Below are 20,056 nucleotides of genomic sequence, written 5' to 3' on the forward strand. Positions count from 1 at the left end.
AAAGGTACCCGAACTGACGAGATGGCCACCAGAGGGAATCGGGGATGACCTCCCCTGACTCCCCCAGTGGTGACTAACCCCCTCCCACCCTGAAAAAAACAACTTTAAAAACTTTTTTTGCTAGCCTCAAATATCATACTCAGGTCCATCGCAGCAGTATGCAGGTTCGTGGGTGGGAGGTGTGTGTGTGTCAGCGGAGGCATAGCGAAGACATAGCGAAGGCGTGGATGTCCTTCTTTCAAACATTTTGGACGTCCTGAACTGTCCCCCTACACACACACACACACACACAGGGATGGCCAAATTTCAAGGGAGTGGACTGGAGGAGTGACCTAGTGGTTAGAGCACAGGTCTTGCAATCCAAAGGAGGCTGGTTCAAATCCCCCTGCTGCTACTTGTGATCCAAAATCTAAATAAAGAGGGTGTCAGAGGCATAGCAAAGACATGGACATCCTTCTCACAGAAAAATCCACATTTTGGACATTCCTGTCCTTCACCCATACTAAAAAAAAAAAAAAAGACATCCCTGATGAGCCCTTGGATGTTTTCACCTGGACTTGTAGTTTTTTAAAGGTTGTAGACGGCTATTATACCCGCAGTTTGTCTGCTTGTATGAAGCCGTCTTTGGCATGCGCAAAGCAACCACACATAACGCTTGGCTGCTCTGCATTGGCTTCCCCTCCTTAGGAAAGAAATCATGTGCAAATGAGCTAACAGCGAGCAGCTCATTTGCATACGATTTCCTTCAAGCATGCCCGTTCCTTTCCAAATCGCTAAGGGATCTGTAAGGAAAGGGCTTTTTCCGTTTAGTTAGTGCATCAGTTAATTCACTAAAGTGCCCCCTAGGGTGCCCGCTTGGTGTCCTGGCATGTCAGAGGGACCAGTGCACTACGAATGCTGGCTCCTCCCACGACCAAATGACTTAGATTTGGTTGTTTTTGAGATGGGCGTCCTCGGTTTCCATTATCGCCAAAAACCGGGTACGATCATCTCTAAGGTCAACCATCTCAACATTTAGGTCGACCATCTCTAAGGTCGACATAAATGTTGAAATTTGGGCATCCCCGACCGTATTATCGAAACGAAAGATGGACACCCATCTTATTTCGATAATATGGGTTTCCCCGCCCCTTCGCGGGGACATCCTGCGAGGACTCTCTCATGAAAACTTGGGTGTCCCATTCGATTATGCCCCTCTATGAAGTTTTCCTTCAGGAATTTGTCCAACCCTTTTTTAAACTCAGATACGCTATCCACTGTGAACACATCCTCTAGCAATTAGTTTCAGAGCTTAACTATTCATTGAGTGAAAAAAAATATTTCCTCCTCTTTGTTTTAAAAGTATTTCCATGTAACTTCCTTGTGTGTCCCCTAGTCTTTGTACTTTTTGAAAGAGTAAAAAATTGATTCACTTCTACTCATTCTACACCACTCAGGATTTTGTAGACCTTGATCATATCTCCCCTCAGTCATGTCTTTTCGAAGCTGAAGAGCTGTAACCTCTGTAGCCTTTCCTCATGAGAGTTCCATCCCTTTATTATTTTGGTCCCTCTTTGATCCTTTTCTAATTCCACTATATCTTTTTTGAGATACGGCGACCAGAACTGAACACAATACTCAAGGTGAAGTATCTTAGGCTTTTAGAAAGTGTCCAATACCTAGAGATCTATATCCAACCTCTAATATCTAGTATACTGTGTATAGAATTTGTTGGATTATTTGTAGTAAATAATTAGCAGATTTTAGTACACACAGCTTCAGCTTTAGAAATGTTAATTTCTTTCTTCATCTCTCTCTCATTCACCCCTGAATAATTCACTGCTGAGTCACTTTAAAGTTGAAGTAACAAAACATCTGTTTACTCACAGTTTGCAGTTAGATTATAATCAGACAGGCTTATATATACATATTACTATACATTTGTATTATCAGCTCCTTCCATGTGCTTAGATGGTAATGGATGCTCACACCACCATAGATCCTCTCAGGTTAGGAGAGATCATGAGCTCCATGTGCTCCATGTGCTGCATGTGCTGCATCTGCTGTGTCTAACCCCCACAGGAAGTTGCATAGCTGTGTGACCTCTCTAAGTAATTCACATCAGAGGTCACAGAGTAATCACAGAGAAATAATAGGTGACAGGCAATGCATGTAAAAATACAATACATTCCAACAAACCCCTTCTCATGCATAACTGTCATGCAATTATTTATTCATACAAAGTCCAAGCTTTATACGCAGATTTTCAAAATGTTCTCTGGGTAACGGTTTGGTCATGATGTCAGCTGTCATCTCACTGGTGTGACAATAGTGTAGACTGATGACCCCTTCTTTCGCCAACTCTCGCACGTTGTGGTATTTCGTTGCGATGTGCTTGGTGCGTGACTGAACCTTGTCATTCTGTGACAGTCGGATGCAGCTCTGATTATCTTCCATTATCTGGATTGGTCTCTTTTCAGCTATTCCGAAATCCAGCATAAGTTTTTCAATCCACATCAGTTCTCTGCACGCTTCCGATACGGCCACGTATTCAGCTTCTGTAGAAGACAAACTCACAATACTTTGTTATGACTGGCCCATGAAATTTGTACATTTCCATACATAAACACATATCCACTTGTGGATTTATAATCAGAATGATCCCCTGCCCAATCTGAATCACAGTAACATATTAGTTTTGGATTACTATTGGCTGAAATCTTTAATTTACAATCAATGGTACCCTTTAAATACCTTACCATCCTTTTAACTGCAGTCCAATCTGATTTGGTAGGTGAGCTGACCCTTCTGCTCAAAATTCCTACTGCATTTGCTATATCAGCCCTGTATGTGGTAGCTAGATATAAAAGCTTACCTATGGCTGATCTATATTGGATGTTATCTGGTAAAGGTTCTCTTACTGTTTCATCCTTCAGAAAATCAGTGATCATGGGAGTGCTTACAACTTGGGCATCTTGCATACCTAAACTTTCAATAAGCTCATTTATTTTCTGCTTCTGGCTTAGAAGATAAGAACCATCATTTTGTTTCTCAATTTCTATACCAAGATAGTATGACACATTACCCAGTTCTTTTATCTCAACATTCTGGTTTAAACACTTTACAATGTCCTTGTACTCTTGCTCACTTTTGCTTGCAATGAGCAGATCATCAACAAAAGCTAAAATGTATGCATATTGTCCATTTCTGCACCTAGTGTACAAACATTTATCTGCTTCACCTTGCTTAAATCCTAAATTTGTCAATATTTCATGCAATTTATCATTCCAACATTTTGCACTTTGCTTTAATCCATAAAGACCTTTGTTTAATTTACACACTAGCTGTCTTTGTTTTGTATTTATGAAACCTGTTGGTTGTTCCATGTACAAGTCTTCAGTTATATCTCCGTGAAGAAATGCTGTTTTCACATCAATGTGGTTGACTTGCATGCCTTTTGAGACTGCAATGCTCAGAAGTGTTCTGATTGTCGTGTGTTTCACTACAGGTGCAAACACTTCATCAAAATCTTCTCCATATTTTGAAGATATCCCTTTGCCACTAATCTGGCTTTATACCTTTCCACTTTTCCTTGTGCATTCCTTTTTAACTTGAATACCCATTTGCATCCTATAGCTTTCTTGCCAGGAGGTAATTTTGTAAGAATCCAAGTATTATTTTTATCCAATGCATCAATTTCTTCTTGTGCAGCTTTATGCCATTCAGCAGCTTCTTCTGCTGGCATTTTCTCAATCTCATCCCATGTTAAGGGCTCTTGAGCTTCTGCTGACTTTGTTAGGTAAGACAGTCTTGGGGGTGGAACACCTTTGTTTTCCCTGGATGAGCGTCTGACAACAGGTTGGTCTGACCTTTCTGCATCCTCTAAATCTGAGAGTCCTTCTCCAATTGATTCCCCTTCTCCAACTGTACTGTCTTCTTCAATGATCCTTTCTGTGTCTGCTTCCTCTGCCTGTTCCTCGTTAGATACAGATGAGTTGCTTTCAGACATCTGCCTTGGTATGGCATTTATATACACTGGCATGTCTATTATGGTTCTAGTTTCATATTCTGGATGATAAGGCTCATCTGGGATAATCCAGCCTTTATCAACCCTTTTGTTTTCATCAAAATATGTAACATGTCTTATTTATTTATTTATTTATTTGTTGCATTTGTATCCCACATTTTCCCACCTATTTGCGGGCTCAGTGTGGCTTACAATAAGACTTGAATAATAGAAATACATTTGTTACAACTAAGTTATGGATTACATTGAACAGAGTTGTGCGAGGCATTCGAATATCGTTGGTAGTATAACAATGGGACAAAACACAGAGACATTAGAAAGAGACAATGGGAAAAAAGGGCATTATTAGGCGCCTAGACATATAGTGTACATAGTTCCGTGGACGAATGTATGGTTGACTGGATAAAGGGATGATGGATCAGATGTGGATGTGTATTGCATTGTGGACAGTGGGTGGTCTCTATGTGTATTGGCTCTTTCCATAAGTTTGTTCGAACAGGTGTGTCTTCAGTAGTTTACGGAAGGAGGCTTGTTCGTTGATCATTCTTAGGTTGCGTGGTAATGTATTCCAAGACTTCGTGCTCTTGTAGGAAAAGGTTGACGCGTGTATCGTCTTGTACTTCAAGCCCCTGCAGGTTGGGTAATGAAGGTTGAGGTGAGTTCGGGATGATCTTTTGGCGTTTCTAGGTGGTAGGTTTATTAAATCAGACATGTACGCTGGGGCTTCACCGTAAATGATCTTATGGACTAGTGTGCAAGTTTTAAAAGTAACGCGGTCCTTGAGTGGAAGCCAATGTAGTTTCTCTCGTAGTGGTTTTGCCCTTTCATATTTAGGTTTTCCGAAGATGAGCCTGGCTGCTGTATTCTGGGCTGTTTGAAGTTTCCTTAGTATTTGCTCTTTGCAGCCAGCGTATAATGAGTTGCAGTAATCCAAGTGGCTAAGGACGAGGGATTGCACTAGGTTGCGGAAGACGAATCTTGGGAAGAATGGTCTAATTCTTTTCAATTTCCACATGCTGAAGAACATCTTCTTGGTTATGTTGTTTGCGTGAGTTTCGAGTGTTAGGTGGCGGTCGATAGTCACTCCAAGGATTTTTAGTGTTTCTGAGATTGGAAGTTTTAGGTTTGGTGTGTTTATCACGCTGAATTCTGTTGTGTTGTATTGGGAGGTGAGTATCAGGCACTGGGTCTTTTCTGCGTTCAGTTTCAGGCGGAATGCATCCGCCCATGTGTTCATGATGTGTAGACTTTTATTGATTTCGCTGGAGATTTCCTTGATGTCCTGCTTGAATGGGATGTATATTGTCACATCATCGGCGTATATGTACGGGTTGAGGTTATGGTTTGATAGGAGTTTTGCCAAAGGGATCATCATTAGGTTGAATATAGTTGGAGAGAGAGGTGATCCCTGTGGGACTCCACATTCAGGTATCCATGCCTTGGACGTGGTTGAATTTGATGTGACTTGATACGAGCGCAGGGTTAGGAACCCCTTGAACCAATTCAAGACATTTCCTCCGATGCCAAAGTATTCAAGTATGTGTATTAGGATTTCATGATCAACCATGTCGAAGGCGCTGGACATGTCGAATTGTAAGAGGAGTAAATTGTTGCCGGTTGCAATTCTTTGTTTGAATCTGGTCATTAGGGTGACTAATACTGTTTCTGTGCTGTGATTCGAACGGAATCCTGATTGGGCATCATGCAGTATTGAATGTTTGTCTAGATAGTTTGTGAGCTGTTTGGTTACCATACCTTCGGTTAGCTTGGTTATTAGTGGTATGGATGCAATTGGCCTGTAGTTGGTTATTTCGCTCGTGTTTTTCTTTGTGTCTTTAGGAATTGGTGTGAGTAGGATTTTTCCTTTTTCTTTTGGGAAGAGTCCATTTTGTAGCATGTAGTTTATGTGATTTGTTAGGTTTGTTATGAATTGTTGAGGAGCAGTTTGCATGAGGCTATTTGGACATATGTCTAGTTTGCAGTTGGATTTGGCATATTTTTTGAGAGTTTTAGAGATGAGTTCTTCTGGTAGTAGTTCAAATTCGGTCCAGGTTCTGTCTGCTGGGTGTGTTCCTTCTTCTGGATCTAGACAGTCTAGGAGAGTGGTGTATTCTATAGTGCTGGCGGGTATTTTTTGTCGTAATTGTACAATCTTCTCCTTGAAGTATTTTGCAAGGTTGTCAACACTTAGTGTATCTTTGCCATTGGTTGTAACAGGTGTGGTGTCTAACAGTTTGTTCACGAGGTTGAAGAGTTTATGTGTGTCTTTGTAGTTTGGTCCTATTAATGTTTTATAGTGTAGTCTTTTTGTCTGTTTGATGGTGTATTTGTATTTTCTCCGAAGTTGTTTCCAGTCGTTTAGTGTTTGTTCATCTCTCTTTTTATTCCAGGCTCGTTCAAGTCTCCTGACTTGTGTTTTCAGTTTTTTCAGCTCTTCGTTGAACCATGGATTTGCATTTTTCCTGTGTGATGTTCTGGTTTGGACTGGGGCGATTTTGTCTAATGTTGTTGTGCTTATATCGTCCCATTCTTGGAGGAATTGGATGGTGCCAGCGTTTGCAGTCCATTCACTCTGGTAGATCTGTTGCCAGAATGTTGTGGGGTCTATTTTTCCTCTTGTTGTGTAGGTTGTTCGCTCATGTTTGTTGATTGTGTTTGGTTGTGGTTTTTTTTGCCAGTAAAGTGTGACATTTGCTTTATGGTGGTCTGACCATAGTGTGGGTGTCCATCTTGTGTTGGTGAGTGTGATAGTTGAGTTCGGTTCGAGTCTATTTGTTATGATATCTAGTGTGTGTCCTTTTTCGTGTGTTGGTTGTAAGTTGGGTGTTTGCAGATCCCAGAGTTGTAGGAATTCTTTGAATTCTCGTGTACTTGGTAGGGTGTCATCTTCTAGGTGTAAGTTGATGTCTCCTAGTATGAGGATGTTTGAAGTTGATACGCAGGTATTCGAGATGAAATCCATGAGTTGTGTTTGGGCGTCTTGCCATTTTCCTGGTGGCCTGTAGAATAGGATTGTGTTAAGGTGTCCTATTAGACTTGGATGGTTGATTCTTGTCGATGCCAACAATGCCAGTTTTCAGATTCAAAATTCTATATCCTTTGTGTCCTGGAGTATAGCCAACTAAAATGCCCCTTTCTGTTGTGGAATCCAGCTTATGCCTTCTTTGCTTTGGTACATGAGCATATGCTGTACTTCCAAATGTTCTTATGTGTGACAGGTTTGGCTTCCTACCATGCCATGTCTCATGTGGTGTGCGCTCAGCGCCTTTAGTTGGCATTCTGTTTTGTAGGTACACTGCTGTGAGAATGGCTTCCCCCCATAGTCTTTTAGGGAGATTGCTATCTGACAGCATACATCTGGTCATTTCCACAAGTGACCTAAATTTTCTCTCTGCAACAGAATTTTGTTCTGGTGTATAAGCTACTGTTTTGATATGCTGAATGCCTTCTTGTTCTAGAAATGTGCGCATGCTTTGTGAAGTGAACTCACCACCATTGTCGGTCTGAAGAACCTTTGGTTTTCTTTCAAATTTATTGCTCACCATGGCTACGTATTTCTTCAGCATGTCTGTGACTTGACTTTTCTCTTTCAGCAAATAGGCCACACAATATCTAGAGAAATCATCCAAGAATATTAGCACAAATCTGTTATTTCCCAATGATGGGATATTAAACGGTCCACATAAGTCACTGTGTATTAAGTCCAGTACTTTATTACTCCTATTTCCTGTGTATGCAGGAAATGAGGGTCTCACACCTTTTTGAGTAACACAGTCTATGCATTTCTCCATTTTACCAGCATCTGCACTTATCTGAATGCCGGTGGCCAGTTGCTTACTGTAAAGATCCTGGATCACCTTAGAATCACGATGTCCCAGGCGGCGGTGCCAGATTTCCAGACTACATTTACCATCATTCTTCCTTACTTGCGCCATATGTGAGGCTTCACCTGAAATGTTCAGCTTATAAACATCATTATGCATAAAAGCTTCAGCATACACTTCATCATTTTTAGAGATTGTGCACTTACTGTCTTCAAAATGAATCGCAAATCCCTTCTTATCTAATGTAGATACACTAAGCATATTGCAAACTGCTTGGGGAATATACAAGACATCACTTACAGGAATTTCTTTAACTTCATTAGACACTTTGCATTTTAAGAATCCAATACCTTTTGCTTGGATCTTAGCAGTCCCTGCGTTTGCAGTTTTAAGAATTCCTTCTTCTGGACACATTTCCTGAAAGAAATCTTTACAATTGGTTAAATGGCATGTGCTCCCTGAATCCAAAATCCAAGTACTTTCATTTGAATTATTATTTACCATAGTCAAAGATTTTTCTGCCATTAGAAAGCCCTTGTGTTTATCTTTGTCCTTCATACATTTCCTGGTTTGAAAATTCTTTAGTTCCATTGGCTTAGGTGAGCTAGAGGGAGTGTTTTGTGTTTCCTTACACCATTTAGATACATGTCCCTCCTTTCCACATGAGTAGCAAATCAGCTTGCCCTTGGGTGGAGTTTTCCCATAGCTCCGCCTTCCTCTGTTCTTTGCCAAGAAATTTGTTTCATTTCTCTCTGACTTGCTTTGAGAACACATCTCCTCAGAATCATTTATTATGCATTCCTGCCTTAGTTTTGATGTTGTCTGTTCAAAAGATTGCCCTTCAATGGCCTCATTTACAGACCTAAAAACATCAAACTTCTTTGATAGTGAGGTAAAAAGAAATGCTCTTTTCAATGCATCACACATGGGAATTCCAGAAAGTTCTAACTTTTGAAATGAAGACATAAGATGCATAATGTGATCATTACATTTACTTTTATCCCTTAATTTGGTTTCATTCAACTCTGCCAGCCAAATTGGTTGCTGCTTTGCATATGTAGTTGCATACATAGTTCTCAGTTTATATAAAATGTCCTTTGGTGTATCTTTTCCCTCCACTAATATGGCTTGTTTCTCTGAGAGAGCTTCCAAAAGCATGCACTTCACATAATAGTTTGCATTGTCCCATTCAGCCATATTTTCAGCTGTTCTGTCTTGGTCTAAGCATATATTCAATCTTTTTGCTCGAAGGAGACATATGAATCTTAGTTCCCACTGCTGATAATTAAACTCAGTTAATTTAGGCACCTTGAGAGAATAGAACAATAGTGAATTTCTTCCCTCAGCCATTTTCTTAGCCTTCTGTCTGCTGTGTGGGGGGAGAGAGAGACAGACTGAATCTTTCCTTTAAAACTTAAGAGAAAAAATGTGGCTTTTTTTTCTGCCTGGTAATATTTCTCTTCTTTTTCAATTCCTGGCCCCTGGGCCCATAACCCTTTTGTTGGATTATTTGTAGTAAATAATTAGCAGATTTTAGTACACACAGCTTCAGCTTTAGAAATGTTAATTTCTTTCTTCATCTCTCTCTCATTCACCCCTGAATAATTCACTGCTGAGTCACTTTAAAGTTGAAGTAACAAAACATCTGTTTACTCACAGTTTGCAGTTAGATTATAATCAGACAGGCTTATATATACATATTACTATACATTTGTATTATCAGCTCCTTCCATGTGCTTAGATGGTAATGGATGCTCACACCACCATAGATCCTCTCAGGTTAGGAGAGATCATGAGCTCCATGTGCTCCATGTGCTGCATGTGCTGCATCTGCTGTGTCTAACCCCCACAGGAAGTTGCATAGCTGTGTGACCTCTCTAAGTAATTCACATCAGAGGTCACAGAGTAATCACAGAGAAATAATAGGTGACAGGCAATGCATGTAAAAATACAATACATTCCAACAGAATTACATAATAAAATAAACTTGAACAGAAATATTTTGATCTTGGCAGTTAACTTGACAGATAAGATCACTATTGAAAATCTAATTTTTAGCTTCATCATTATCTGAAGAATGTCCACTTTAAGAATAATCTGGATGAAAACATCTTTTTTGATGAGAATAGAGAACTGAACATTGGCTACAATATTATCAATCAGATCTATTTACCCAATGGAGTAGTGCATCGTGAAATTGTTGGAAGTTATAATCCTCATGCTTCTGACGGAAAGGATTTCATCATCAATGAGAAAGCAATCGTATGGAAGACTACATTCACCCAGGTCATATTTAAAACCCAATAGAGAATGAGGGAACACACTGGACTAAGTTGCATCATGCATGTTGTTAACTTCAGCTGTGTAATGGGACTATCACAATTTTACACAATGCAAAAATAATAGAGTAGTAGACTTTACAAATAGGTTTTGAATTGATAAAGGCATGAATATTTATGTTCCGAGAAAGCTAAGAACAACCACCATTCTGGAAGAGGATATTAGAAAGGGTGAAGAGGAGACTAGATTAAAAAGGAGAAGGCCAATTTTCAAACTGATTTAGATGTCTAAGTAAAGACTTAGCTAGATAGACCAAAGTCTACGAAAATTGCCTCAGATAAATGGTGGTCTTTGCAGGATCTAAGGGGTAAGGTTTTGGAGTGTTAAAGTGGTGCAGAAGGAGGGTCCGGACTAAAGGGGGCTAATTCACAAAGTATTAACATGGCTTTAATACATTTTTACTGGCCAAGCAATGCTCAAATGGTTTCACTGCAGGTATTAACATTTAAAAATATGTTAATGCGGTCATGTGGTCTCCTCAGCTTAACAATGGCCTCAACCTGACCTGAACCCCCCTTCCACTAACATTAAAAAATTGCCCTGCTGGTCTAGTGGCTGCCAGCCCTCCCCTCCCTCCTTCCCACTCCTCATCTTCTCACCTTCTCACACACAAATTCCCTGGTAGCCTAGAAATCCCTCCCTTCGCCACGCCTCTGACACACCCCCGTGATCTCTGTTCTTCTCTGTGACGGACTGCCAAAAATCAGGTTTCGATTATACCGATTTGGGCGCCCATGGGAAACGGACGCCCATCTCCCGATTTGGGTCGAAATATGGGCGTCTTTCTCTTTCGAAAATAAGCTGGATAGTCAAACTTTAAAACAAACATGTTCCTTCCTTTTAAAGAGCATACCACATGTTTTATGTTTAACTGGCAGACCCAAAAAGTTCAGGGATTCAGAAGGATTTCATTTTACCAGTTTACCCTCCTCATCCCAAAACAACCCCTGTTAGTCTAGCAACCCCACCCCCCACACACACTCCAAGCCTAGCTCCCAACCTTATATATTGAACAAGGCAGGAACAATTCCCACTCAGAGGCAAGAGTTGCCATCACTCCCGCCTTGTTCCAGGTATAGTATTGGGATATAGATTTGGCTTTGTGTGGTGGGTGGGAAGTCCCACTAGACTACCGGAGATTTGGGGGGGGGGGGGACTTGGTGGGAAGGGAGAGGACTATAAGATTACCAGGAAATTTGTGTGGGGGGCTGGGAGGGAGGCTTGGGGGTTGAGGCCCACTAAACCACCATGGTGTTTTTTTTTAAATATGAAGAAGAGGGGGTTGGATATGTGGGAGAGGGATGGGTGATGCTAGACACCAGAGATATGTTTGGTGGGGTGGTAAGAGGTATTGTATTGGAAGTATGGGACTGATTAATGCCACAGTACACTTTAAATGCCATCTTTCCTGTCAGTGCTTGAGCCAATCTGCTTCCATAAATAGTAGGAAGAGAGTGTCTGGAACTCAGAAACTCTCCTGGCGAATGCATGGGCTACCAGAAAACTGTTTTTACAGTAAGTTCCATAAGTGTAAATCTTGTAAGTGGTTCATATTGAACACTTTCCAAGGATTTGAGTGGCAGGTTAAGATTCCATTCCATGCAAGCCATCTGCAAGGGAGAACGGAGATAAGTAACTCCTTTCAAAAAATGGACATTTTCCAGGTGAGCAGCTGTGGAAGAATTCTGCATCTGACCTGTGAAACAAGCCAGCGCTGCCACCTGGAGCTTCAAGGAGGCTTGTGCTAATCCCTTCAAAATATGAGCAATGGACAAATAAAGTAGGGAAAAGGTTTTGTCCATGCAGCAGCTCTTCACACTCTCGCACAGGCAACTCAAGTAGAATAGGGAAGAAATTACTTTGAATGGAGCCCTGAGAGAGTAGCCCACTGGGCTGTGGCAGCAGCAGTGGCTAGTGAACCTCTTTTAGAAAGATTGCACATTTTTTAAAAATAGCATGGGCATACATGAACTGCAGTGCATGCATCAACCATTGCACATGTACAGCATTATCAGGGAAGAGTGTACACTCTTTCTGAAATAATCTGCCCTGATTGCAAATAGACAAAAGGAAAGTCCAAATCTCCAAACAGACAAAAGGAAAGTCCAAATCTAACAGACAAAAGGAAAATCCAAATCTTCCGCCATTTTTTGTGGTTTCTGATTGCAAATAGTGCACACTCTTTAGAAAGAGGGTACACCATTTCAAAACGCATGCACATTTTTAATAATATCATCCTAAGGGAAAAATAAAGACTATCCAAACTAAACCAAACCAAAATAAACAACGGTGCAAACAACATGGAAAATGAAACGAAAAACCAGACATTCGTTGAGTTGCTCATCCCTATTTCTGACTAAACCAAGACAGCTGAAGGGGAGGAGGAGGAGGAGAATATCGTGTAAATAGCCATTTACTGTTAGCATCTGCCTAACTCTTGTCGCTGTTATAAATACTTTCCTTTCTTGCTGAAAGAGATACATTTTAAGAAAAGTTGCTGGTTCAGATATCCAGCTTGAGTCTATACTGAATTATTGAAAGCAAAAAGGATTCAGTATAAGTGGATGTGAACAGTCTAGTAAGGAGGGTTTTTAATTTTAAAAGTAACCTGTAAACTGTAAAATAAGAAAGATCAGTACACGACATTTCCATGTCAAGCTGAATTTCAGATTCCAGAGGCTTGAAAATATGAATTGTCACATAAGTGGACAGATATAAAAACCTGCATTTTAACAATCACAAATGAAGGTTTGATCAAATTACTCAAACTTTTCTTTCAATATTTAGACACCTCCTCAGGCCAAATGCAGTGAGAGCTGCCCACCTGGCTTCAGGAAATTAACCAGGGAAGGAGAGCCCATCTGCTGCTTTGACTGTATTCCGTGTCCACAGGGAGAGATCGCCAACCAAAGTGGTGAGTGATATCATGTGGCATGTCAGTGACCATGGGTTATTAGCTATGGTGCTCATTTTCAAAAAAGAAAAATGTCTCAAACATGGCATAAAGAGGCAGATGGGCATTTTTCTCGCCAAAACGTCTAAATCACGATGTTCAAAACTCAGAGTTGAGCTAATCTCTGCAGTTCGTCTAAATTGCAAGGGGGCATGTTGGAGGTGTGTTTTGGTTGAGTCTTGGGTGGGCTTTCAATCTGGATATTTTTCTGCTATAATGGAACAGAAAAAAAGGTCCAGGGCAGAAAAGAAGTATATTTTTATCTAGACTTGTTCTATGACGACTAAGTCTGAAAAAGGTGTCCTAACTGAACACTGGAGGGATGAAGGCATAATGTCCCCTTAATCCTCTAGAAGTCACTGACTCCCTCCTATCCCCCCAAAGATGTGACAGTAGATAAAAGCAAATGGATAGATTAGCCTAGTGGTCATTGCAAGGGATCCAGGTTCAATTCCCACTCGATAGATAGATAGATAGATAGATAGATAGATAGATAGATAGATAGATAGATAGATAGATAGATAGATAGATAGATAGATAGATAGATGACCTGCAAGCCAGAAAGCTATTGAAATGGTGGACCTTTAGGTACAATTTAGGTTTTCTCTGTTCCTGGAAGTCTTACCATACAATATGAAGGGATTTAGGTGGAATTTGTACCTGGGTCCCCTTATGTGAAGTCCACTGCACTGACCACTAGGCTGCCCCTCTGCATTGCAGGGATGTCTGTGTGGTCAGTTCACTAGCAATGCTGCCAGAAAGACCTCCCTATGGCTTATTTTTCTATGGTTATTTTTTCAAAAATGGTACTTACAGATGGATGTGTTGAGCCAGAAACATCTAGCTCAAGGTCATAATTGAACAAGAAGTTTAGACATATTTCTGGTTTGATTATGGTTGTGTGCTAGACATTGGATTGAAACATTTTAGGGAAAACGTCTCAAATTTGGACTTGGATGTAATGACAAAAATGCTCCTCCACAGCTCTTGCTGTGTGAAACTCGGAGGTATGCAAAAAATTATGGAAAAGATAAAATCTACATAAGCCATAGTCATCCATTTTTCTTCATGGGATGAACGTCTTTCTTATTTTGTAGTTTGAGGAAAATTGCCTTAGATAGTAATTCCCAATTTCACCCTTCATTTTAGGAGGGAAGTTATCAATGTGGGCTACCATTAAGAGGAGTGTTTTACTGTTAACCCCAGTTAGTATTAACTAGATCTTAAGTGCTGAAACAGCACAAGTTATTGGTAAAATAACATAGCTTAATGGTATCCCACATTTATAGCTACACCCCTTAGTGGTAAAAACACATCTTAATGTTAGCTCATGTTGATAACTATTCCCCATAATGGCTCAGAAATTTGGCGAATTGAGACTTTAGGGGGCAGTTATCAACATGGGCTACCATTAAGGTGTGTTATTTTACTGTTACTCTGGATACTTAATAATTAGGGGGGAATTTATCAATGTGGACTATTGGATTATTTTAGCACAAGTTGGGTTATTTTAGCACAGGGTCCCATTTTTTACAATGGTAAAATAACCTGACTTAAGAGTAGCCCACATTGATAACTTCCCTATCATTGCAAGCCGCACTGAACCTGCTGTATGTGGAAAAGCGTGGGGTACAAATGTAATAAATAAATAAATTGCATAAAGTGGGACCTGTGCTAAAATAGCATAAGTTAGCAGTACAATAACCTGTCATAATAGTAGCCTATATTGATATCTTCCAACTTTGCTGAATTTAACCTACCACCTCATTGTGGAATGACCTAGAGATGGGAGTAACTATTGAGGTAATTAAATTTGCTGATGACACAAAGTTATTCAAAGTGGCTAAATCGCAGGAGGATTGTGAAAAATTACAAGAGGACCTTATCAGACTGGGAGACTGGGCATCTAAATGGCAGATGGCATTTAATGTGAGCAAGTGCAAAGTGATGCATGTGGGAAAGAGGAACCCAAATTATGGCTACGTCATGCAAGGTTCCACGTTAGGAGTCACCGACCAAGAAAGGGATCTAGGTGTCATCGTTGATACGTTGAAACCTTCTGCTGAGTGTGCTGCTGTGGCTAAGAAAGCAAATAGAATGTTAGGTACTATTAGGAAAGGAATGGAAAACAAAAGTGAGGATGATATAATGCCTTTGTAACACACCTCAAATATTGTGTTCAATTCTGGTAGCCACATCTCAAAAAAGATGTAGTGGAATTAGAAAACGTACAAAGAAGGGCGACCAAACTGATAAAGGAGATGGGACGACTTCCCTATGAGGAAAGGCTAAAGTGGCTGGAGAAAAGACGGCTGAGGGGAGATATGATAGAGGTCTATAAAATAATGAGTGGAGTGGAACGGATAGACATGAAGCATCTGTTTACGCTTTCCAAAAATACTAGGACTAGGGAGCATGTGATGAAGCTACAAAGTAGTAAATCGAAAATGAATCAGAGAGAATCTTTCTTCACTCAACATGTAACTAAACTCTGGAATTCGTTGCCAGAGAATGTGTAAAGGCGGTTAACTTAGCGGAGTTTAAAAAAGGTTTGGATGACTTCCTAAAGGAAAAGTCCATAGACCATTATTAAATTGGATTTTGGGAAAATCCACTATTTCTGGGATAAGCAGCATAAAATGAATTGTACTGTTTTGGGATCTAGCCAGGTACTTGTAACCTGAATTGGTCACTGTTGGAAACAGGATACTGGACTTGATGGACTTTCGCTCTGTCCCAGTATGGCAACACTTGTGTTCTTATGTTATGCTTTTAACAGCAGCACTCAAGTGTAAACTATTTCCTCCATTTCATTTGAAGCCAATTCAAATCCTTCAAATTAGGAAGCACATGATCCTTTAGCCTTCTTGCCCACCAACATTTTTGTGGTTGAATTCTGCAACAGCTGCAACTGACATAGGATGCTCAATGGTAATCCTTGGTACAAAGAATATAGTAGTCCAGCCTGCTGGTAATTAATACATGAAAATTGTAGATGAATTATTTCTAAATAGAAAACAACAGAGGAGCTAAATCAATCCTGGGCTTCCATAAGTTGTCTGAACTACAGAGAAGATCTGGGTTGCACCGCCAAATCATGTAGCAGCTCTTTGGGGATCAAAGCCTGATTATCAATGTGAGAGGCTACTGAAAACACCCCATCGCTTCTGCTCATACTTAACTTTTCCAATTTATCTGGAATCATTTTGTTTTTGTTTAGCCTTAGCTAATCATACTGCAATGATAAGTGGCAGTAAATGTCAGGCAGAAGCAGACAAATAATTTGTCCTGTCTACAATTTTGGGAGATAATTTAATAAAGTCATTTTATATGTATATGCCAATATATGAGTGTATAGGACCAAATTCTATAAATGGTGCCAAGAAAAAAAGGGGGATCCTCACAACTTACACAAAAAGTCAAGCAAAAACAAGATGGATGAAAGTGAGGAGACTTCCAAATAACCAAGGCAAACAAGGAGTAAAAGCATCCAAGAGTTTATCTGCCAAAGTAAGCTGACTCAAAAGATCCTACACAGGCCATGTTTCAGCACAATGCCTTCCTCAGAGGTCATAGCAGTTCAGATAAATCAGCTTCGCAGAGTATGTAAGTGGAAAAAACCATTAAAATTCTGGAGCAATTTGCTAGAGGTGAAACTAGAAGCACAACCTAATGGCTATTTGCCAATTTTCTTTACTAGAGGAAAGCAAGTGTGATTCAATTCCGCTCTCACATATTGCGCCAGTGTTTTATTGTTTTTTTCCACTTACATAAATGGTGCCAAAAGAATCGGTGCTGAAAAAAACTAGCACCACATGCATGAAGTTGGGTACCATTAATAGAACAGCACTTCAAGCCAGGAACCTCAACTACATTTAGGCGTGACCATTTATACCAACGATACCTTGGTATAAATCCCTGTGCCTAAATTAGGCACGGATCCCCTTTATTGCATAACAATGCACATAAAGTAAAGGAACGCCCCCAATCCACCCATGACCCTCCCATGGACATCCCCCTTTTTGGACCCACTAACCAGTCAATGCCACTGAATATCAGCAGATGGCCCTGCACAAATGAATTAAGCCAGAAGCCATTTACGGTTGCTTAAATAATTTTGAATATCAATTTTACAGTGTTAATGTTGCTCACTTTCTAGAAAATAGATCATAAAATAAAAAGAAGAAAAGGGGTGAGATATATAGTAAACAATAGCAACTATGTGGTTTTTATTTAGTGAGAAGAGTTGAAATTATTCTCGGGCAAGTGTCTTTCTACTGTACATACTGATTTTGATTAGTAATTGGTTGATGTGCATGAAAACTACTTCACCATCCTAAACATCAGGATACTATAGAGCAACATTATCTGCTGTAGTCTGAGGTAAAGAGAATTAATTTAATGTTCATGCACTATCCTAAAATCAATGCTGTTTATGAGATATTGAGACTATATTAATCTTCCTCAGATATGGACAACTGTGTGAAATGTCGAGAGGACCATTGGCCCAATCATAAGAGAGAAACTTGTATCCCAAAACTGATAATGTTCCTGTCTTTTGAAGACGCTCTTGGGATAGCTCTGACTACCAGCAGCATTTTCTTTTTTCTTATCAATACAATCATTTTTGGAATCTTCATTAATTACCGAGACACACCTATTGTGAAAGCCAATAACCGGGACATCAGCTATATCCTCCTCATCTCCCTTATGATCTGCTTTCTATGCTCCTTGATGTTCATTGGCCATCCTGAGCCCGTGACCTGCATTCTCCGCCACACTACCTTTGGTATGACCTTCTCTATCTCACTCTCTTCCATACTGGCAAAAACAATCACTGTGGTTATGGCCTTTCATACAACCAAGCCTGGAAGCAAACTACTGAAATGGATGGGTTCCAGGATCTCACATACTATAATACTTTCCTGCTCTGTTTTTCAATTTATTTTCTGTCTCATCTGGCTGTTTACTGCTCCCCCATTTCCATATCATAATATGCAATCAGAAACTGGGTCAATACTACTCGAATGTAATGAAGGGTCAATGATTGCATTTTACTGTGTTCTGGGTTTCCTGGGATTTCTAGCTGGTATCAGCTTCATCATTGCGTTCTTATCAAGAAATCTACCTGACAGTTTCAATGAGGCCAAGTACATTACTTTCAGCATGCTGGTGTTCTGCAGTGTTTGGATAACGTTTATCCCAACATATCTGAGCATAAGAGGGAAATACATGGTAGCAGTGGAGATATTTTCCATACAAGCTTCCAGTGCTGGACTGCTGGGTTGTATATTTATGCCCAAATGTTGCATTATCCTATTGAGGCCTGAAATGAACAGCAGGAAATATCTAACTAAAAACAACTGAAATGAATGTTTTTTTCTGAAATGCTGTGGAAGTTAAAGCCGTGCTAATTCAAATTTGTGGAATTATCTTTAATTCATATAGGGGCCCTTTTACAAAGATGCAGTAGGCTCTATACGCATGCAGCATACGCCAACATGAAACTACCGCCAGGCCACCGAGCCCCAATAGTAGTAATTTCAGATTTGGTGCACGCTCGTACCACCAGGACAAATTATTTTGTTTTTTTCCTACTGCATGCAACGTTTCCGGCATTATTCGGCAGTTGGTGCATGTCGACCGGTCACTGAGCATTTAGCACGTGAGCCCATACCACTAGATCAATGGGTGGCATTAAGGGCTCAGCCAAATAATAGGCACTCGCTGGTTTTAATTTTACCACAGGCCCTTTTCTTGGCCCATTGAATAAAAGTCCTTTTTCCCAGACATGGTACAAATTGGCCCGCTGTGCGCCAAAAACATGCGCCCACACTACTTCAGGCCACTTTTTGCTGTGGCTTAGTAAAAGGGCCCCATAATAATTAGTGCTTAGGTTTATCTTTTCCTCAGTCTTGCTTTCACTCCTAGGATCCTAATACTCAAGAGGCCAGTATTCAAAGCGATTTAAATGGGCAAGAGATGCTTCTGCCCTCGGAAATCACCTGAGGCCGCCTAATACCCAATATTCAGCAGCACTAAACTGGACAGTGCTGCTGAATATCGCCTCTGACCATTGCTAAAAAAATGGACAGGTCAGGGGCAGTTTGAGGGGCAGCATTAGGGAGGAGCCCGGGGTTATGCAGATGCCTTTAATATTTAATGCCATCACCTGCATCATTCAGCGGTCTAATTTAGAAAAGCACATTTCAGCTAAAACTCAACACAGAAAAAACACAATGCCTTATACTTACCTCACAACATAACACAAATAGCTTCCCCAACATAACCACCTCAAACCTTTCCCTCCCCGTCTCTAACATGCTGAAAATTCTGGGAGTTACCATAGATCGACATCTCACACTTGAAAACCACGTGAAGAATACAACCAAGAAAATGTTCCACTCCATGTGGAAACTCAAGAGTAAAACCTTTCTTCCCAAGAGCCATTTTTCAAAACCTGGTACAATCGATGCTACTAAGTCACTTGGACTACTTCAATGCACTTTACGTTGGATGTAAAGAACAGATTATCAAGAAGCTTCAAACTGCCCAAAACACTGCAGCCAGACTTATATTTGGAAAAACAAAATATGAAAGTGCAAAACCCCTAAGAGAGAAACTACTCTGGCTCCCTCTTAAAGAATGTATCACATTCAAAATCTGCACAATAGTCCATAAAATCATTTACGGAGAAGCCCCGTCATACATGCTTGATCTAGTGGACCTCCCATCCAGAAATGCCAAAAGATCTGCCCGTACTTTTCTTCATCTGCACTTCCCCAGTTGCAAAGGATTAAAATACAAACTGACACATGCATCCAGCTTTTCTTACATGAGCACGCAGTTGTGGAATGCACTCCCAAAACACCTAAAAACAATTAATGAAATAATTAACTTTCGCAAATCATTTATTTATTTATTTATTTTATT

At 40.2% G+C, this 20,056-nt stretch overlaps 1 protein-coding gene across 1 annotated transcript in view; it reads left to right on the forward strand.

The window, feature by feature from the left end:
- The window catches only part of LOC115464690 (vomeronasal type-2 receptor 26-like), a 64,366-nt gene extending 45,876 nt beyond the window's left edge, over positions 1-18,490 (forward strand). The window contains exons 4-6 of the mRNA XM_030195047.1: positions 9,889-10,092; positions 12,958-13,084; positions 17,592-18,490. Of these exons, the coding sequence (XP_030050907.1) occupies positions 9,889-10,092; positions 12,958-13,084; positions 17,592-18,490 (1,230 nt within the window). The remainder of the gene's footprint in view (positions 1-9,888; positions 10,093-12,957; positions 13,085-17,591) is intronic.
- Positions 18,491-20,056: the final 1,566 nt, after the last annotated feature.

This window comes from Microcaecilia unicolor, chromosome 3, assembly GCF_901765095.1.
Source record: "Microcaecilia unicolor chromosome 3, aMicUni1.1, whole genome shotgun sequence".
Lineage (NCBI taxonomy): Eukaryota > Metazoa > Chordata > Amphibia > Gymnophiona > Siphonopidae > Microcaecilia > Microcaecilia unicolor.